The following is a 23,111-nucleotide window of genomic DNA, read 5'->3' as shown; positions in this document are numbered from 1 at the left end:
TAATTGTATACTGGCCAAGTACTTGAAAAAATAAATGGAATTCTAATGAAGATAATTATTAATTGATATAAAATTAAATTTCACATTATATTTTTGGGAAAATAATTGTTCCTATTTCTCAGTGCAATGAAAGAAACTTAAAATACTTATCTTTTTTTTCTGTTGGTTAAAATTATCTATGATGACACCAATGAACAAGTTCAAAGTGAAGAATGACCCAAAGATGATAAAGATGACAAAATAAATATACATATAGAGGCTGTATTCATATATAGGTTGCTTGTCTACCTATAAAATTAACAAAAGTTAGCAGTATGTTAACAATAATATTCATCATTTTCTTTTTCAATGGTTTGACAAGGTAATTCAAACTGTGCTATTTTAGGTAAACTAGGCTTTTTCAGAAGCCATGATATTGTTGTGGCTCAACATAATCACTTAAAATTTTTTTCAATATTAAATATTTATTACATTTACTATGTATATGAACATAATCTTCAAATGACTACAAAGGGTTTACCCATATATAGTACTTGTTCTCAGATTAGTAGGACAATTTAGTAACGAAATGCCCTAAAGTATGCTTTTTTATTTCCAGAAAAGACTGTCAAAGAGATGACACCATATTTATAGAAATTTTGCTGATTCCTTTTTTCATTTGGTTACAGAAATGTCTTCACTGGATTTAATTTTCTTAGCATGGAACTTATTTCACATAAACATTTCCATAGCACTTTAAACTATAGAATAATATATGCTATTTCATATTTATTTTGATAGACATATTTACTGAGCACTTATTACTGCTAGGCTGTGCTAAGTGCCCTACTTGAATTTTCTTATTGGATCCTCAAAACAATCCCATAAGGTAGGCATTGAATTATTTTCTTTATACAGTCGATAAATAGGCTCAGAGAGTTAATTTGCTCAAAGTCGGTTGCACAGCTTGTATGATTTGGTAGCCAGCATTTGAGTCAAGGTCTGTCTCCAAATGCTGCGCGCATAATCATTAAGCTATTATTAGGTAGAAGTTCTTCAGTTTGTGTGTACATACTAAGGGCTCCTTGGAGCAAATTTTTGAAAATAGCTGAAATAAACTAAGGAGTTTAGTTATATGTTGACCAATACTTACATTAACAGAATCAACAGCTGCATACATAATATCCATCCATCCCTTAAATGTTGCCTGTAAATATAACATTTACAGAATCTGAATGTGAAGCTCATACTCTTAAAGCAGCAATACATGAATTTAGTCCATTTAATGTTATAACATTTAGTAGGTAATATCAAATCACTGTTTTACTATATATTAAAAATCAATTTAATATAAAGGTGCTATGCCAAGAGCAAAAGGACACATTCTCAATTCACATTTTAAATCTTAGTCCTATCTAGTTATTTCCAGGTTGTTACGATTCTTGAGAATTATGTGCATGAGTTTTTATTTTTCCAGAGGTAGAGGAGAATTTTATGAAAAAGGCAGGAAGCGGAATTTTCTCCAATTCTTAACAATTCTCTGTGGGAAGTCTCTCTCATTCCCATGTAGTGTAAAACTGGCAATCCAAAAAAAAAAAAAAAAAACTCCACAATAAGCTATTTATTTTTGGATCAAAATTCAGACAATGCAATGGTGAGGGGCCAAATAACCCCCCAAAGCCAGCTATGTATAAGTAACTCTTGAATGCAATAGAAACTATGCTTTTTAAGCTCATTTTTATAGGCATATAATCTAAGAAACACCAAGTGTTTTTTTAAAGACAAAAAGTACTTTAAGTTTCTAGTTAATAGATTATTTAAAATAATGACTTCTATCCTTCATGCAGTATCCACAAAAATATCAAGCATTCATGAAAGGGGTCACTTACAACTTGAAGCAAAGACAGGTAACCAAGTCCAACATTATCAAAGTTCACCTTCAGGTTTTTCCATCGCACTTCCCGACTAACATTCATCAGTGCAAAACACTCGGAACGATTGTGAACTTGAGTTGTAGAAAATCGTGACCCATCTGTGGTGTTAATGCACTCATAGAACTTGCCGGCAAACAAATTTACTCCCATGATGCTAAATATTAGCCAGAATATAAGACACACAAGTAGCACATTCATGATGGAAGGAATTGCACCTATGAGTGCATTCACGACCACCTAGTATTCAAAGAAAGAAAAGAATGATTAGGATTCATAAAATGTTAAATGAGTTACATTAATGAAACACTGTGCATTATTAAAGAAATTAGGAAAGCTGTCCTTAAATAGTTAAGACATCGAATCAATCATATCGACCAGCCAACATATATTAATTGAATGCTTACTATATGTTCAGCAGTAAGCCAAGCAAGATGAAATGAGATAAGAGCCTTGTGATCAAGGAGTTAACAAAAATATATGATGAACACACAGTGAAACTATTAGCAACAATACAAAATGAAATAATTAAGATGCTATGACAGCTTAAATAAGTGAAAAATAAATAAAAATAATAAACCAAAACCTGATATATGTAAGATGAAGTCGTAAAATCTGCATACTCTAGAAAAGAAAAAAAATCATAAATATAAATGATAAAAAATAAATAAAATGTACATTTAAAGGTTCGCAGTCCTAGAATACCAGTGCAAAAACTCTCCCATATAGAGAATCTATATTGGTGCATATATACTGGAGTTAAGATTAAGAATCTTTTAATAAACCCCTTTGATTTAAGTGATTCTGCCAGTTGTGTGATATGTGAATTCAGTTAAGATTTTGGAAACTCTGTTTTCACATCTGTAAAATGAGAACTATCTTTTCAAATTTATTATTCTAACTCTAAAAATAATTTATATATGTCCTTGGCTAAATATAGATCATGCTGGTCTCAGTTAAAACAAAAATGAAGTATGGTTTATCTTTAAAACTTCATTTATTTCTGCTTTTCAGCATTTCCATTGCTACCGATCACCAGTGCCACTTGCCACTTCAACTATCCTGCATGGTGACTATTGTAGCATTCACCATTCTCCAGATTTTCTTAACTGCCCCATCCTTCAAAATCTACCTGTCTTCTAATACTTCAGCTCTAGTCCCAGTTTGAGTACAAGTGTGTTAAAAGACTAATTTGTTAAATAAGAGCATTGTGCTCCTACATTTTTTTGTAATATATCAAGCAGGCACTTAAGACATTTCCAAATGGTGAAACATTAAGGATTTCAGACTCCCTTTGAGATTTTCTAGAGCAAGGGGTGGCAAACAGTTTAAGTACTTTTAGGCTTTGAGAATTATATGATCTGTTACAACTGTTGAATTCTGCCACTGTAGCAACAGAGCACACATAAATGTCCATGGCTGAAATCCAATAAAACTTCCTTTATGAAACATGCAACCAGCCTATGGGCTTTGGTTTGTGGATCCTTCATCCAGAACAATAGTTATTATCCCTGGTATCGATGTACCTGTAGAGATTTCATGCAGGCATAAAATTATATTAAAAAAACATTATGGTTATGCTTTCTTTATGGAGAGATAATTCATATTTTTATGAGATTCTTATAGTATATATGACATTAAAAGGGCTAGGAAGAACAGGATTAGAGAATAAAGTTCAAAGTGGCTGACTCTTATTCAAGCCTACTTTTTTACCCCATTTCCTGCTAACCTGCATACTGCACTTACCACCGAGGCTCACTGATCCTTCCAGTCATTGCTCAAATGTGCCTTGCACACTCAGTTCTGTGTTTCTCCACCATCTGTGCTTCTGCGCACCAGGCATCTCTGCCTTGGAATGCCTACTTGCCTGTGATTTGGGTTCCACTCTTTAGTCATGGCTTCCATAATCATCTCGTTTTAAAGCCTTCCCAGACTTCCCCAGGCAGCCATTCCCACCTCTATGTTCCTATAGCATTGTATGATTACTGTTTTATAACAGGTCATAGAATAACTACTGTTCCCCTGTCTGTCTCTTCATGACCATTGTCCCTCTGCAGTCTTAGGGGATTAGGGTCTATTCACCACTGCAGTCTTTTTACAGCACAACAGCTGACACATGTTAGTGTTTAAAATGTTTGCTGAAAGAACGTGAGCAATGATGGGTCTGAGGGAGATAGGTACATACTGCTCTGAGGAGAAGCCACTGACGGAAAAGTCAATAAACTCAAGAGCTTCAAGACTACAAGGAAGCTAACAATGAAATGCCTCAAATCATTATTTCACTTATTTTTCAAAATGACATGCAGTGTGAAGAAACATCTCCGTTTTGCATGGTTAATAAGTGTAACTAAATAGACATGTTTGCCTCTCCAAATATAGTAAAACATTCTTCTGCATTCAGTTCACCGGTATCATAAATAAAGAACAAAAAGCAAATGATAAAATAACAGGCTAGCTTAATCACTGAGGGAAATAGTTTTGTAGGTGCAAGTATATTATTTGTTCATGAAAATGATGTATAATATCTACTTGAGTCCAGGAATCAGTCTTAAATTCTAGATAGATTGTAACATTCTACTAATGCTCAAAAAAATGAAGGCAATGTCAATGAATTCCAATAACATCTTTCTGTATAAAATGTAATTTAAATTTTACGTATTCTTTTTGTATAATCATGCTCCCTCATTTACATGGAGCCACTGTACACTGGATTCATTAAGCACTAGATGTGACAGTCATAATTAGGTTAGTAGGTATATTAATGAAAATCTAGACTAAAAGATCTCTAATATTCACCTGAGACTTCAGATTTCTGAGACTCATCTCAGAGTTTATGATTCAGTACGCCTGGAGTGAGGCCTGGGAATTTGCATTTCTAATAAGTTCTCAGATGATGCTGATAGCTAGTCAGTAGTCCACACATGGAGAAGCAGTGAGTTAAACTAATCTGCATGTTAAATTGTTCAGAGACAGGTAGAGAGAAAGTCGGATAAATAAATAAGCAAAATACAATATAATGAAGGTTTTATGTGTCTGAATGTAGAAAAAGGACACCCAATTATGTGTGTCAGTGGACAGAAAAGGCAAATTTAAATTGAGGCTTAAAAGCTGGGTAGGTGTTTATCTGCTGTGCTGAGGAGTGAGGGTTGCGACAAGGCAGAGAGAAGCATTCCTGGCCAAGAGCACAACAGAGGCTCTTTTAGAAAAGAAGAAATGTGAGGAGAGCAGCAACAGATAAGGATATGAGCTAATTAGAGAAAATATGGCCATCATCTTCTTTATGAAGAATTTTCTGGTTTAATATAGCCCTTAAAGGTAGGTTGCTGGTAGTCATCATTTATCTCACCTTGTTTTCTTTGCAAAATGAATCTCTTTCCAAGCTGTATGCAGCCTAGTGCGAATTATGCAAACTCTCAGAGCTTTAGTTTTCTCAGATGTAATTTGGAGATAATTCCACTTTCATTGAAACATTTATTTTAAGGATGAAATTAAAAGCAATGGTTGATGTTACTCCACTTCCTTTTCTTTTCTTATGCCCTTTTCCCAAGGTAGTTCCTTAAAAAGTATTATTTGAACACCCAGTACAGGCAAGTCCTTGACGACTTGCATATGAGAAATGTTGCCAGGACTAATAGTGTCCCCTTCACTTGAATTTCCTAGCATGGGGATTTTCACGAAAGAAGGGAAAAGTCATTTATTTGGATCGGTGCCTAACGATATTATATAAAGGAGGCATTACTACAGTATTCGACTTACTCTGTTAAACAATATGCACTGAAATACTATGTGTATATGCACATGTATACACACATATACATAAACAGTTCATATATATGTATGTGTATGTACATTTGTAGAAACAGTTCATAATGTCTATGTACCCATTATTTTAATATTTTATAATCCATTTAAAAAACAAAAATACTATACTAGGAAGTTTAGTAGTTTCTTACCCTCATTCCTTCAAATCTGGATAAAGCTCTTAGAGGTCTCAAAGCCCTAAGTGTCCGGAGGGATCTGATGGGGCCAAGGTCCGAGTAGCCCAGAGTGTTTGCAACTAAAGTAACCAAAGAAACCTACAAAAAATTAAAGCTTTCATTAATCATGTCAATGAAATAATAAAGCATAAGGAAGAAAAGTCAATTTCAAAGATCATTAAGAGCAGCTTGACAAGAACAATATGATTTTAAACATCAAGTTTTCTAGTCATTGCCTAACAAATGGGTAATATGGATGCTTTTATAAGGACATAGATTTGAAGGAAGGCTAACCAAAATAAATAATAGAAGGAAAGTACGTTATTTCTTATATCTGAATACAAATGACATGCGCTTTTCACACTTTGGTGGTTAATGATTATGTACTTGCTTATTAATTCTGAGCATTTAAGTAGAGCAACCATCAAAATTTCGATTGAAATAAAACCCAGGGCAAACAAAATGTGGGATTCTGAAGTCAAGTCATAAGAATGTGACATTAACTTAACCAAATGTAAGTCTTAGTATAAATAAAACTTATTCAAAATCAATTTGAAGACTCATGATTTTGAGATGGGGCTAATTCCCCATAAGATTATTGTGCCTTATACTTTCTCATAACAGGCAAAAAACATCTGCTTAGTAATAATTAGTGGGAGAAAATCTTAACTGTATTGATGAATGCATGAGTAGGTGATCTCACTGGCTTCACAATCAACACAGAGATACACAACTTCATCATGTGAGACAGACCTGCCAAAATTACTGCAGCAAGTATCCAAAAGAAATTTGTGTTCTTGTCAAAAATTATCTCAGAAGAAAAAACATGGACAGAATTAAAACTAATGCACATTTTGGTAATAGAGCAATGAGCTTCTCAATGTCCTTAGATCTGGATCTGTAAATGCATTTAGTCTCTGAAAAAGTTCCATTAAAAAGTATTCATCTGTTTTACACTATGTGTAGGAGACAGTGTACAAGAACAATGTTTATAATGCAGCTTATTACAAATTAAGTAAAGACTAACATATTCAAGTTTTTCAGGGAAGAATAGGAATACCCAGGAGTCAACTTTTGTTTAACAAGTGTTGACAGAGTAAAAAAATTCATTGCTCACAAGTTTACTGCTGCTACTATCAGAGACAGGTAAATGGATTTATGGATCAGGATGTGTTGAAGTGTTTTTGTTCTCATGTAGTTACTTTCAAACGTCTCACCAAATGTAACATTGTTCTTTTTTAAGTCCTCGTGCTATATATCCAGCAGAACTAATTGTCTCTCTTATCATTCTTAAATTCACCCAGTCATTCAGGTGCATTATTTTCCACTTAAGTGAGCTTAAAAAAATAAGTATACTTTTTTACTGAGTTACAAGTATTCCTTTTCAAGCAGAAAAAGGTAAAGTTTTAAAATGTCTATTATAATTTAAATAGCTCCTAAAAATGGGAGACCCAATCTCCAAACCACTGTCAGGTGGTATGATATTGAATATAATAGATGTATAGTACTAAGAAAACTTAAGTATAGTTTGTAACTGACAATATTTATAATGCATATATATCTATTTATTTATCTATGTAAACATATGCATATACACAATATATGCCCATATTGATGAATAATGAGCAATCATTATTTAAGTTTCAAAAAATCAAAAAGCCTGCAGACATTAAACAAGTGCTCCAAATATCAAATTAGATCAGTGGTTCTAAAACCAGAACCATTTGGAAGGGCTTGTTACAACATTTTTCTGGGTCCCAACTCCAGAGTTTCTGATTCGGTAGATCTTGGGTGGGTCCTAAGAACTGCATCTCTAACAAGTTCCCACCTACAGGTGCCAATGATGTTGGCTTAGGAATCACACTTTGAAAACAACTGCTCTAGATATGCTGCTCAAGTTTTGAGAAATTAAACAAAAAAAAATCTCAGCTCCTCCCCCAAATCTACATCCCTAGGTTTGCATCTCTACCAGCAAGAATATTGTGTGATACTTTGCTCTCCATGTTACATTATAAAAACATTATATGTGATATATATTTATATATTCACATATATAAATATTTACTTACCTTTTTTCAAAATACAAATTAATATTTCAAATTGAAGCTGTATACCTCCCTGAGTTCTGCATATTACATTCCTCTAAATATTGAGACTCACCATTTCATATTTTCAAATACAAAACAAACTAATTTGTTATTAAACAACTGCTTATTTTTCTTAATTTAAAATAAATTTAATTCTGCTTATAAACTTTTATTTCCTAAGCTGAGTGATAAAAATAAACATGTTTGTAATAATAATTAAAAGGTTTTTGAATATCTTAAATATTTTACAATAACTTTTGGAATAATCATATTTAAAAGTTAGGAGAAAAAAATAACACATACCTTGTATTATTTCTTCTTATTTTGGTTAGCCTTTCTTTAATACTATTATACTACAAAAGCATCTATCATATCATTTATTTTTCTAGGCAACATATATATAAAGGTGAATCAAAAAACAATCAAACAACATGAAATCATTAATGTAAGGTATTGAAAATTAGATTTCTCATACAAGAAGCCCAAGAGAATGTAAAAGTGTAATGAATACCTATACTGTAGAAAAAAATTTTTCGCACATCATCTATATAGAAATCGTTATTGCTTTTAATGTTTTATGTATTGAACTGTTAAAAAGGAGTTTACTGAGCTTTAGTAACAGTTGAGAAATTGAATTTTGTGTAGGTATGATTAGTTTTGGCTTAATTTTGAGTCAGATTTTGCTGTATATAGTCATGTTTATCTGTAATTTTTATGTCTATAAATGGTTCTATATTAATTTATCTTTTCTGAAAAGTCTGGTAATATAAATTCTTTGTTAAATGTTAGAGAAGTTATTGGTACTATAAAAATTTGCATTTGCCCTCGAATTCCAGACATCACATGGAAAACAAATCTCTAAACACTATGACTGATTATAGGATGCTTCTTCCTTTACCACAAAGGCTAGATTTCAGAAAATTTAGGAGAATTAGTAAAAGATTGAAGAACATAATTCGTTCTGAGAAAAATAAGTTTAGGAGATTGAGGTCATGAATTAAATTAAGAAAGCCTTTTAAAATAACATAAAATATTACATATGATAATTGTATTATTATATACTATTAGATTATACCATTGAAATATAAAATAAAAGAATTAGAGTACACTAAGTAAAAATGAATTGATAATAATGGGTATTGTACTATTAATTTCTATTTGAGATTTCTTGATCTCACAAGCTGTTTTAGGATCTCTGTCCTGACTATTTCAACAACATGCCTAAAAAATATTTTTGCTTAGTTAAAAATAATACATAAACTGAAGTATTTTTATGCATTTTCCATCATCCAAGTATTCAAGAGTTCTCTGAATTTATTATTTGAAATTATTAATACCAATTTTTCTGCTCCACTGCCACTCTAGAGATGAACGTAAGTGGGATATTTGAGATGGAGACAAGAGCTGTGACACATTTTAATTTTCTCTATCATTGTGCCTGAGATAAATATTTTGAAATTCCATGCCTTCCCTTCTCCTTAACAGAGGGTTATTTAGCTTTAACACTACCATTTTTCATAACTTTCAGCTAACATCCACCTTCTAGTTTTTCATTTCATTCATATTTCCAATGTGAATGATATTCAAATCAAATAATATATATTTAAAAATTACATTTTCTGATTTCAGAAAACACACAGGAGTAAATTATATATGTCAGAATGGTACAGAATTTACATTTCTTGAGATATTTCTCTTTCAATAATCCTCACAGATATATTTCTACTGGCTGTATTGAAATTTCTAAAAATATAAAGGTTTACTATTGCCTGAAAGTACAAAAAGCTAACCAAAATTAAAGTGTGCTAATATATAACATTAGTGAAGGTTTTTCAGAACACTTATTTATAAGAATAAATCCTTTTTTAAAATTTACTCAAAGTACATACATCAACAATTAAGAAATCCAGCCAACACCAGGCATTGGTGAAATACGTTTTATAACCATATGCTACCCATTTTAGAAGCATTTCCAGGATGAAGATGTAAGTGAATATCTTGTCAGCATACTCCAGGATAATCTTAATGGCCTTTTTCTTTTCAATATCTATATCTTCAAAAGCCTGTGGAAATAACATTCCAATTTCAATTTATGTACAACTTAAAGGTTATGATTTATAACAAAAACAGGAAATAAAATTCTGATAGAAAACTACTGAAATAGAATGCTATTATGAAACAGCTGACTTCTTCTGGTTTACAACTACTATGTAACGCTCAGTTCTAGACTTCCCACCAGTGCACATCACTGGTCACCAAAGGTCAAGAGAAAGAGGGTGCAAAAGAATGGAATGAACCAGGTCTCTGACACTTGTAGGGATTTCTACTTCATCTGACTCCCTTTTGATCCCTCTTCAAATTGGATAAGACCTAATAGTTAAGACAAGATTCTAGCATCAGCCCCTCATACATCTTTCTCAACCTGTACTCTCCTTTGCATCCACCAGTACAATCTGGAGCCTCTCCAACAGCTCTCACATGTTTGTGCATCCCCAGTGCCTATCACTGGGTTAGGAACACAGCGAAGACAAGGAAAGGTTTGCTAAATGAACAAGCACAGTATCTTAGGAGGGCTAGAGAACACAGAGGGTGGTTTCTTTCTTTGAATTTTGCATAATAGTTAACATTCATTAAAAGCTTCAGCTCAACAAATTACTCATATTCATTCCATGAATGCGGCACATTTTAACAGTCTCCAAGAACTTTTAGTAAGTGACAGATGATACTGTGGTCACAGCCGCAAGTTCCTTGGGAAATAATTTGAATGGACTTAAAGAACTGAGCTCACTGAAGACACTGAAAATGACTGCTGACCTAAACAAGTCTAAAGTATTAGAATTTTCTCTTTAAAGTTTAAACAATATTCACAATGTTGGAAAAGATGAAAGCAAAAAGGCCTGTATCCTTAGTGGTTAACATGATACTATCTGTCTATAATCACGACCGCATTCCATTCTTACTCTTCTTATTTCAAGTTCTTCTATCAATGCTTTAAAAATGACCCTGAGCACTTTTTGCAACTGCATATTAAAGAAAACAGAGAAGCTGGGGCAGAGAGAATGGGCAGATTTACCAAGATGCTAAAAGAAGTTTCCAGCAGCTAGCAGAGGTTCTGAAAGCCAACGGAACTGAAGTGTAAGGGGAGAAGTCCAGCCCTCAGTATTTTCCTGCCTCCCTTCTCCAAACTGTAGAAGAATCAGGCAAGCTGCCCAAACAGAAACTATGGCAGTGCCTCAGTCTTTGAAATGCAAAGATAAAGAAAGGGCTTGATCGCAAAGAAGATGGGTGCTGTTTCTGGAACTAGGGTGCAGAGCAGGAAGCAGCAAGTCTTGATGCTGAAAGCCAAATACCCTGCCTGAGTCCACTCTGTTCTGACTAGTCCCAGAGCCTGAAATAGTATTCAGCCTGCAGGGCTCCTAGCTTCGAGGACTAATTCTGTGGATGTGGGAGCAAGGAGGCAAGTTGGTCATTGCATGAGCACTATCAGATCTAGGCTTTACTATTACTCATTCCAGTTACCACTCATTTATTTCTATCTGTGTACATCCCTTTTAAGCAGCCAAAACACAGTAAAAAGATAAAGTGGCTTTTGTTTAGACCTTTATTAAGTTATGGCTCTGTCATCTGCTAGCTTTGGGACATTAAGCAACTTTTAAAACTCTGACCTAGCTACCTAATTGGTTAAATAAGCAAAATATCATAATTTCACAGGATTGTTTGAAAATTAAAGGATAAAACTGATATAAAGATCTTGAAATATAATAAATATGAACTAAATTAGAGCTATTTTTATTTATTTTATAGACAGGTATTTTAACTCTAAATTAATTGGCAAACTCCCTGAGTAAAAACACCAGCTTCTGGAAATACTTTTCTCTTTTCTTCCTCATGATTCATCTGAATTTGTTTTGAGAGTTCCCCTCCCCCAAAATGTCATCTTTCTTTTTAGATATTTTGAACAAGAAATTACTCTAAACTTTGCTTTAATTCTTTCGTAATCCATTTTTTGAAAATCTCAGTCACACATGTGACTCAGCATGGGATAAGTTTCCTTAGTTATTAGAAATACGAGCTAATATAGACACTACCAAGATTCCCACTTGTATTCAATGAGGTAAGTTGAGTGACACTTTCTTATTCATCTTCTGTTTTTTAGGGGAAACTTGTTAGGAGAGGCAATCTACTGTGGGCTTTGAGTGTCCCTGCATATTCTTGTTGGGTATGCCAAGAATGCAAGGCCCTGACTGCTCTTTATCCAGGTCATTTCTCATGATTGTTTTTGCAACAAGCAACCTTGAGAGATGAGACAGCGTCTCTCTGTGGGACAAAGAGCAAGGTTGCCTACTGCTTGCTATGAGAGGATGGGTTCCCTAAGCTCAGTGCTCCTCAGCTGTGATGCTAACACACTGTGTGTGCAGTATTCATTTAGCTCCATGCTATGGCCCCATGGGACTTGGGGACAAGGGGAACAAACACAAACATGTTGAAGTTCATGCTGCTTTCTATATGGTGAATAATAAAGTCCTTTGTCTCTGACTCGGAAGTCTCATGCCTTCCACCAGTATCTATGAAACAGTAACAGGCTAACTTATTGTAAGTAGAGTAAAATCCAATCCCATATCCATGAAAACTGTCTATGAGACAATTTACAAAGTTCTTGAGTATTCTGTTTTTAGTGTAATGGAATTTCCAGTGGTATCTCTAGCTGGAACTGGGCTTCTAATGGCTGATCTCTGTTAGTGTCAGCAGGAAAGAAAACAAGTAAGAAAAGGCTCAGGGAGCTTGTAACTCACCCAGATCCCTTTCGACCCTCACAGAAGGTAATTGGTATATGTACAAGAATGAGAAACTTGTCTCATTATCATCCTAAAAGTACAGTCTATTTTCCCTTATAATAATATCCAAGAAGCTTCATAAACTGACACTGTCTATCTTTGCCACAATATCTCTGGCCAATACTTTTCTCCTGGTTTTGCTCTTCCTCCCGTAACACTTCTTACAGTTTGGTAACTTTTAATTTCCTGTATATGCGATGTTGTCTTATGTGTTCATATCATTGTACACTTGTTCTCCTCAGCCCACTTTGCCTGGCTGGAAAATAACTATTAATCTCTTCTAAATCTTGCAAAACATCATCTACCTTTCTGAAATCCCAAACAGACAACTGTTCTTGCAATAGAGCTTTATCAAGTTTATTCCTTACTTATAAACGAACTTTATCGAGTAAGGGATATACTTGATAAAGCTCTATTGCAAGAACAGCTGTCTGTTCTTTTCCCCAATGCTCACTGACCTCTTTGAGAAAAGTACCTGAATCTTATCCATCTTTGCATTCAGGGTAGCAAGAATAATACCTGGCATGTAATCATGTTCAATAAATATTTACTGATCTAAACTAAAAGTTTATCCTTGGTACCAATCACAGGGATTAATTGTTGGGTAAAACAACTTGTCAAGATATTTTTATCTTTCAATTCATTTATCAAAAGTACTGACAACCAATTTGTTATTTGAGGTGTCAGATCACTTACCAGAGCACCACTGCTGAGCAAGATCATGAGAACAATAAAGCTTTCAAACCAACTGTGTTCAACTATCCTGTAGCACGTTTTCCTGATGTTCCACCAGACTTTTCCTTTCTCCGACTCTATGTTAACTTGGCAGCATGGAAACCTCCGTACACAACCTGGCAAGAAAGACATGCATGTGAAATCTTGACATTCAGATTTTTAAAAATACACTATTTAATACAAAGCTTTTTCTATGATAGTTCCTCAATCAAATAATTTCTAACAATTATACCTGCAGTTTCAAATGGATTCATCTTGGATGCCACCTTATCACCTAACTCTCCATAGTGTTTTCATAATATGTGTCGGTTATTCCTAACTTAGAATGTAGTCTTGTCTTCTGTACTTCTCTGATATCTCATCAAATCTTTTCTATAGTGTTTAAACCACATTTTTTTTATTATTGCAATCCTAATACAATCCTATCCTGATACACAATGAGCACTAATAAATATTTGAAGAATGAATGAATGAATAAATTAAAGTCTGAAGACAAAAATGTATTTCAGGATCTTTGCTGAAATATTAAGTTTTTCTTGATGTGCATCTAGCCTGCAATCTGGTGCTGCTTCAACTCCTCTATAAAAAGCCCTTTGAGAAACACCATTCTAAGTTTTATTAAGAAAATTAGTAGAAGTTCCTAAAATCAAGTAAAAAAAAAAAAAGATCTTGTTGAGAAGATACAGATAAAACTGTTTCAAATACTCTAAGTTAAAACCAAACCTGACATTGGAATCCTAGGTGTGAAACATACAGCTATGAAAAATTGAGGAACACTTTAATTTATTTTATATTTATTCATTCATTTCACATAAAAGATTTATTGAGTATATACTTGGTTATGTTCATAGTTTCCTCTCCTCGGGGAATTTATTTATTTATTTTTTGGCTTTGGTTAGGCAGATATAGAAATAATTGGCTATAATTGGGTAAAGTAACTAAAATGACATATATGCAAGAGTTAATCTGGTAGCATGAAAGAAGACTACCTAACCTAGCTTATTCGTTGAGAAAGAAAGGTCAGAGGAAGCTTTCTGGAAGAGGTGGAGCCTGCATTGAATCAAAGTCTTAGCGAAAAAGGGTTTGGGTGGAATTCTAGGCCAAAGGCAGCAAAAGGTGTTGAGCATAGGAGTTACAGTTGTGTGGAGGATAATTTGGAACAGGGAAAAACGAAAGGGGCGGAGGTAAAGAAAGACTCAGAGCCAGAAAACCATTTAGAATTCTGGTTCGATTTCCCTAACAAGAAGGTTAGGGCAATAGAAACTAGAGCAATATTAGATTCAAGACACAGTTGGCAGGTAAAATCAGTAGGATTTGGTGACTGACTGAACGTGGGATATAAGAGAAAAGGAGGAGCCCAAGAATGACTGGGTGAATGTGGTCAATGAAACAAGGACTACAGGAGCAGGTGCTCACTTGGGAGGTCACAAATCTGACATGCTGGTGAAACTTCTAGATACCGATATCCTGTAGACATCTGGAGGTGTGAAACTGAAGGTCAGAGGGAAAGCCTGGGCTAGAAAAGAATATCTAGGAATCATTAGCACGTGTGTCAGCTGACATCAAGACAGTGTCTGAGGTATTAAGGGTGAAGAGAGAAAAAGGTCAAGTCTAGAATATTCTGGAACAGCAATATTAAGGGTCGGAATTCAGTGGTGTTCTGGAGCCAGCTCAGCTCATACCAGCTCTTGATAATTCATTGCTAAATTGCCAGGAAATTTTGCTAGGCTATTGTTTAAAGGCAGTCATTATCAAAAATTAAAGTGTATAAAACTAAAATGAGTTACTTTAAAAAAGGTAACGAATATTAAAAACATATCATTTTCTAATCATTTTACTACATTTTACTATAATCTATGCTTTAGAGCATAGTTTTGTATTCTATCTGGTGGTGGAAACTTGTTATAATGTTGGGCTACTGTACATTTCTTCTCAACTCCACATTTAGTGAAGTCACATCAGCAGTTTGAAATCAGCCATGGTGGAACTCTTTACACTACAAATCATCACATCCTATAAATTAGCACTTGTTGATTTTCTAGCATAGACTTAAGAATATGTTTGAAAAAATGTTAATAAAACAGAGGAAACAGTAAATGTGTGTCATGTTTGCAGCCATTACACTGTAAACAGCACAAAACTTGAGGAAATATTCTTCATTATTCAAATCCTATTATGTGATTCAGCAAAGATTTACTCACATTACTGATAAATCGGTGAAGTTCTGACATATAGCTTCTTTGTTTCACTTCACTTTACTGATTAATGTCATCGAAAATACCAACTTTCAGTTTAAAACTATGCTTGTTCACCAATTGTAATCTTTAGTCATCTACACAAATTTTTGCAAGTCAACAAAAGCATTCTGTGAGAATCAATAAGCTACGTGGAATGTACAATAAGGAATGTTGTTTATATTATTATTTGTAAACTGAGTGCCATATATCCTTTATATAAGCAAAATTTAAAACTGATGTACATGTACGTACTTCTTTTTTCTTGAAGAACTCGTGGTTAAACATTTACCTGCTCACCACTGGGACAGGTGGAAGCAGAGAAAACCTTGAAGGAGGAGACAGAGTAGGAGAGGGAGAGATGCAGAGGAAGCTGCAGGAAAAGAGAGATTAATAAAAAGTTTCATGAAGGACTGGTGAACAGAGCTACGACCAAGAAAGGCCCAGAAAGATAATGATTAAAAATTTAAAAATTAAATTTAAAAAATTAAAGTTGATTAAAATATAAACAACTAGAATTATTTTGAACGGAGAATTTTAAAAAGAGGAACTATGATTAATTCCTCTCTTAAAACATTTTAGATAAAAAAGCCTCATTTGGAAGGAAGGTAGGAGGTGGGAGTGCACTTTTTAGATACTTGTTTCAGACATTTTCAAATTAGGCACTGTAAAAATAATTTTATTTTCTATAAAACAAATAATATATTTCATGAAAAATACTGAACCTATCAAGTAATAACTTCAAGTAATCATAAACTGTATATCCTAAAACAACAAAACTAGAATTCTCTTAATAACTATTTTAGACAATGTCTTATTATGGCTTCTTTTATGATTCTGTAGTAAAATTAGTTCAATGATCCAGTTAATACAAGGTATCTCCTAGCACTTTAATTTCCAGCTTTACAGAAATGTAGTAAGCTACGTTTTTTTCCCTAAGTCTTTGGTGTGTTTTGCTATCACGTATATTTTGTGTTCCTGCCCTTTCTCTCCGAAAGCTTCTGATTTCCCAGAAGTCTAAAAATGTGTCTGTTATGCTCTTTCTTTCTGTTCACAGTACTTAATCTAGTCCTATACATAGCATAATATGTTGTGTATAGTTGACTGAAAAGACATAATCCCCCCCAAAAAGTTTTAAAATCATCTAAGCATTAATCATGATCTGACAAGTCTTCTCTCTGTGAATTCTAGGATATACACAAAGATTGAATAAAACAAAAAGTCAGGGTGAATGGAAAATATTCACCTGACTTCATCTGTCTAATGTTAATTACAGTTAACATGACCTCTGATCTGAAAAAAAAAATATCTTCATTGTGTTTAAGACAATTATCTTATATCTCAAATGAATTTAGTAAACAGAAAATTGTTTTATAAAATAATACGGCGAAACAGTAAAAAGATAGTGTCAAAAATTGACTCCCAGGTAATCTATTTCAGGGCAAAAGAAAACACTAGGAAGAGTGGAAAAATGGAATTAATTTTTATATTAATTTACTGCTTGAAACTTTAGAATGTATCTTAAATTGCAAAACAAAGAACTCATGCAGGACAAAATCTATCTGCCTCAAGTATAATTACCAGAGGAGAAAGTTATCCTTTTGGTTAAGAATACTTACTATCTGGGATTTATTTTTGTAGGACTTAAAGTTGAAGAGAAATATTATTCTTATGATTGAGGCAAGAAAAGGTACTATACATTCTAATTAGAAAAGCAAGTAAACTTTTTTGTCTGAGATGAAGTTTCTTCAATATTGCCCTCAGGATTTATCACACCTCAGAGAGTTTCTCTCTCTTATTTTTTGAGGTGGGAGTGCTTGACTGCTTGTCTGGCTTTTATGCAGAGGCACACCCCAAGAGATTTCCAACCTAGCTGGTTAGCAACATTATCACACCTTCTTTTTTAAAAGGACTATTAATTAAATGTAAACATAACAGAGAATCTCTCAAACATTTTAATAGGTCCCCGTGGGTAAAAATATATTTCTATCAATTGAGTGTCATACTTGTTTGCCTCTCTCATAAAATGAGATTTAGCTTGTATTTGAAGAAAATTCATGTACCCATTATAACGTATAGATACCTTTATTTGCCAGTCATTTTGTTTACTGCATGAGTGTTATAGGAGACTATTTGAGAAAATCTTGGAGAATGAAAGCAATTTGATAATTTCTATAAAAAATACTGATGCTGGGGGTAAACTCATGAGTAGAAAGTCAGTCATTAGCATAAATGCTATCATAGCTTCTATACAGGTTAACAAAATACTTTAAAAACCAAAAGGAAAGTAGAAAGAAATAGGACATACAAAGCACTGTGCTAATTAATTTATAGGAGTTATCTCATTTAATCTCCTCAACTCTCTAGGTTGTTAAACCTATTTTATAGATTAGGTATCTAAGGTATAATATTTAAAAATGTGCTCAGGTTTCCATAGAGAGTTAGCAGTAAGCCAATTAGAACTCATGCTCAATAGGCTTCAAATCTTGTACTCTGTATCACTGTGTCACACTGCAACCCTACTCTAGGTTTGTGTTTTTACTTAGATGACACAATACTTGCTTAGAAAATACTTTCCTAGGTAAAGTTCGAATTTACTACTTTGAATAAAACCCCTGAAAAATTCAGTGAATAGTAAAAAATTCAGTTAGGCAGAAAATGAAAAGTAACGAGAGGAGATACTGTTAGAAAAAAATAGATAAAGGCCAAAGGCCTTTATGCTAAGTTAAGGACTTCAGGTTTTATCCTATAAACCAATGATTTTCAAATTTTAGTGAGTCAGAATACACTGGAGGACTTGGATCCTATCCTCAGAGTTTATGATCAATTTATGGTTTCTGTGATCAACTTGTGGCTAGAAAGAAAGAGATTAGGACTGACTCAAAGTCTTTAGCTTGAGAAGCAGGATAGATCATGATGTCGCTAAATAAAATAAAGACTGAAGGAAGATGTAGGTTATGTAGATTAACCCACTAAAGTTTGTTTTAAACTTATTAAACTTGAGACGCTTAAAGGAAACAGATAGAGATGACCAGTGGAGAGTTGTAGGCAATTCTGGAACTCAAGAGTGAGGATAGGGGTAAAGATAATGATTTAAGAGTCAACAACACAAAAACGGTTGTTCAAGCTATAGACATGGATGAAAGCTCTTAGGGCTAGAGAATAAAAACAGAAGATAACCGAGTATCAGAATGTGGAGGGACATCATTATTTAATGGATGTCCACAAAAATAGTCACTAAAAGAAAAAAGGGAAGAAACTCAGAACTCTCAGTGATATAAAAGAAGAATACAGGTACGGTGTGGCCTCTGAAACACAGAGAAGGAATAATTTCAAGGCAGACTGTAGTGAACTGTAGTGAAAAAATTAAAGCTACTCAACTAACTCTCAGTAAACATTAAACAGTTTACTGAGAGTTAGTTGAGTAGCTTTAATTTTTGAAGAAAAGGACAATAGTATCATCTATCCCATTAAATTGTATTCTAGTGGTTTCACGGAGCTGGGAACATGAATTAAGGATCTAAAATGAGACGTATGAACATCCTAGAGTAAGTAAAAGTCTATTAGAGTATAACACACTGTCATTGTAAATTATTGTTAGTAGAGTATCATAAATATGCAAAGGGAAGCTTAGAAAGCTCCAATGACTTGCCCTTGGTCATAGAGCCAAGACTGACTCAGCATGAAATGGAGTCTTCTGACTTTTTACTAAACAACCCCTGGTAAGTATTAGGTTTTAAGATAAAATCCAAAACACTAATAAATGAATGCTAACCAAGGTCTTTATTTTTCTCTTACCATCTGTAAAACAGGCTTCTGGCTCATCTGAATTTATAGGTTCAGCCTCTGCTTCTTCTTCTCCTGGCAGAGGGTTATCAACTGTGCTGCACTCAGAGGAACTCAACTGGTTCAGTCTCTAAAAAGAAATTCACCATCCCACCAGATAGTTCATTTAGAGTTCAGTCAAGTCTTGCATTTAAGCCATATTTAATAATCAGAGTCATGCAAAGTATTATGGAAAAAAGATTAACAGTATGATGCCATAAAAAAATGTATAAACACACATTGAGGTCAAGTAACCTTACAATGAATCTATGCTTGATCTATCTACACATCCCATGAAAATTAAATTTTATTATTTTTATTATGCTAACAAGTATTTAGACAGAATTAGCATAAGGTAATATTCCGATGTAAACTCTAACATTTGCAAAGTATTGGCCACATTTTTATTATTTTTTATGTTTCTTGTAAATTTGTATATACCAGTAATTATTATTTTAGGACAACCAAGACCCTAAAAGCAAAACATTCAAATGCCAAATTGCCAATGCCTGATAATTGAAAGATCAGATATGACAGTTGGCTGGAAAAAAAACTTGTTTATACTTAAAATTAAAAAAAAGAAAGAAATTAATGTAAAATTAAATCCAAACATATTTCTTCTATTGTCTCTTGGATTTAAGAATATGTATCAGGATGATATAAATAAGAAGGCCTTCATTGAGACTAAAAAAGTCAAATATTATATTGGAATCAAAATGCCAAAGACCATAGTAATTATTTCATCCAAGACCACCTATTTTAGCATTAAATTTCAGGATATAGTAGAAAAGATCATAAAGTATTATTTATAATGTCAAGAGATAGTGGCTACTAAAGTGAGTACCACATGCAAACTCTGAAACAAAGATTTAATGAAATTAAACATGGCAGACTAACACATGAGAGGAATGAATCCATTGTCATTATGATCATAAATTGATCATAATACAAACAAGTTTTTCCCGACCAGAACTTTATGATATGATATTTACACACATACAGAGATTTTTAGAAAAAACTACACGTAGCAATTGTAGTAAAACTCTGTTAATTTTTCCTAATATTGTTTAGTGGCATATCAATGGAAGATTTCATTTTTCATTCTCATTTGCTAAATGACATGTGAATATTGAAAACTACTAGCTATTACAGCATATACTTCTCTTATCAAGATTACAGCTTTACTTTTGTTTAGAATAGTTAAACAAACACAAATGCTAAAAATGAGGACATACTCATTTCAGCTAAATTAATTCTTCAATCTATTAACTTGCATTAATATCATAGGCCCAATCTAAAATGTTAATTTTTAGAGATTAACTTGAAAGCTAAAAGTATTTGTCATAGATGCCACATTAAATTCTCAGTGCTATTATTATCACACAGTCTTCAACATCAATGAAAAAGGCATTGATAAAGTATTGTATGTAAGAAATGATGTGAGCAAAGTTCTTTTTAAAATAGAAGTAAAAAAATTATGAATACTCTATTAAATTAATACCCGTAATCTATGTTGGCATAGGGGTATTATTCCTACCAGGTTGAAGAGTTATAATAATTTCAGTTATGAACAGTATCAGTATGAAATTTCATTTAAAACTTAGATTATTTAAAACTGATTGAAGTAATCTAAAATTACTTTAAAAAAGGAAACAGAAATTAATTATGACAATATTTTGTAAGACTTAAGGCTATAAAATATACATTGCTCCAGGAAACAATGGGAAAACTTATAATTACTAATACGTCCTATTGTGCCAATTATCACACACAAAAAATTAAGTACTATACCTAAAAACCTACAATTATTTGATGTCCTCAATTCCTGACCTCTCACCTGCAAGTGAACTGTCACCAGGGAACTGAAAGACAAGGCACTATGATTCTTTGGAGATGAGACTAAATCTTTCAACCCTGAGAAAAGAATTATTGGCCTGGATTTTCAGGCAAAGCGGTGAGAGGAATTGCTGATTGGAAGACTAGAAAGCTAAAATAGTGACAACTAGGAAACAGTTTAATGGTTTTCTTTCAGCTGGTAACAACTTTAATAAGAAATTATTCTAATCTGCAGAATTCTGAGTTAGGCTAAATTAATGAAAACATCCTTAACTTCAATATTTGGTTTCCTCACTTTTTAAAAGAGCATTAACAAAGAAGACTTATGCCAAGTTAATTTATAAGCAAGTAAAAGTTAAGATGATTTGATGAAGTGTGGCTCGTCATTGAAACTTTCTTTTTCATAACTTTTATGATAATTTTTTTGTCAGTTTAATTCAGAGTTTGGATCAGGTTTCATATCATAAATGAGAGTTATTCAATGTTATTCCTCACTGTAACAGAAATTATCAAAGTATTTAACATAAACTATAAATAATTTGTATCACAAGCCAATTTATTGTGGTTTTTTTGGAAATTTAATGTTTAGAATGTTTTTAGAAATTCAGTATTTTTCTGGAAATGCATTAATTATTTACACAGTAACTATTTCAGTTTTGTGTATACATTAAATATTTATGTGCATTCCCTATCAATACAGTTTAGTTCTAACTTATGCAGCCTTTAAATTCAATACTTATTAAAGTATAAGTTTTCTTAAAAGGGTATCATTTGTATCATTTTATATAATTAATTATATGATCATTTTCATTTCTATAAATGTAATCATTTTTTTATTTAATTTCCTTTCTTATAACTTTGGAAATGGAAAAATGATTATATTATAATAAAAGCAGTGAAATAAATACTTTAGTATAAAATTTTCTTTGATATTATAAATAAGCCATTTTGTAATTTCCATGAAATTTTCTTTTTAATAAAAAGTGAAATACACTTTTTGTCTATTATTTCTTTGCTTATAAACAAAAAAATATATATTTTTATTTTTGGCAGTCTACATATAAAGAAAAGTGTAAATATAGGACCATAGAGGCAGACTCACTAGTATTAGCAATAGAAAGTATGCCATAGTTATTGAATAATATGATATTGATTGTAGGTACCTTCTAAAATTTTATATATACCTATATACTACAATCAAAAATTTTAAATGTATAAAAGCAGAAAGCAAAAAAAATAACCCTCTCCATTTTGACAGATTATATTCCTTTTAGGTAATTGCTATATAGTTTACATATTTTTTTGGCATATCTTTCTATAGTCTTCAATGTGCACCCATAAAGCAATTAATTTGGAAACATTCCTAATCTTGATTATAAACTTAAGCAGCTATCTAAGCAGCACCTTTCGATTATTAAAAATATGATCAAATTATAAGCTTTATAATTCTTTGTGATTCTCCTTTTGACTGCCCTGGGGTATGTTTTTTAGAACACTGCATATAAGCTGAGACCCCACTAAATATAAATATCCTATGAGAAATTGCCCTAAGCTGGTCGCTTAGAAATTTACTACTGATATTTCCTGAGATAAAGAATCACATTGTAAGGCTATTTCATGCTAGTACAAATAATGGTTAATGCTATTTGGTCATTTCTTGTTTAGGGAGGTA

The 23,111-nt window shown here is 32.8% G+C and overlaps 1 protein-coding gene across 1 annotated transcript in view; it reads right to left on the bottom strand.

Moving 5' to 3' along the window:
- The window catches only part of SCN9A (sodium voltage-gated channel alpha subunit 9), a 78,198-nt gene that overhangs the window by 8,665 nt on the left and 46,422 nt on the right, over positions 1 to 23,111 (bottom strand). Inside the window, exons 16-22 of the mRNA XM_023528466.1 lie at positions 19,577 to 19,694; positions 13,506 to 13,660; positions 9,864 to 10,037; positions 5,864 to 5,986; positions 1,869 to 2,150; positions 1,133 to 1,186; positions 151 to 288 (exon numbers count right to left, since the gene is read on the bottom strand). Of these exons, the coding sequence (XP_023384234.1) occupies positions 151 to 288; positions 1,133 to 1,186; positions 1,869 to 2,150; positions 5,864 to 5,986; positions 9,864 to 10,037; positions 13,506 to 13,660; positions 19,577 to 19,694 (1,044 nt within the window). The remainder of the gene's footprint in view (positions 1 to 150; positions 289 to 1,132; positions 1,187 to 1,868; positions 2,151 to 5,863; positions 5,987 to 9,863; positions 10,038 to 13,505; positions 13,661 to 19,576; positions 19,695 to 23,111) is intronic.

Source organism: Pteropus vampyrus, unplaced genomic scaffold, assembly GCF_000151845.1.
Source record: "Pteropus vampyrus isolate Shadow unplaced genomic scaffold, Pvam_2.0 Scaffold2, whole genome shotgun sequence".
NCBI lineage: Eukaryota > Metazoa > Chordata > Mammalia > Chiroptera > Pteropodidae > Pteropus > Pteropus vampyrus.
The sequence above is the reverse complement of the archived record's forward strand: the minus strand, read 5'-3'. Positions and strand labels throughout refer to the sequence as shown.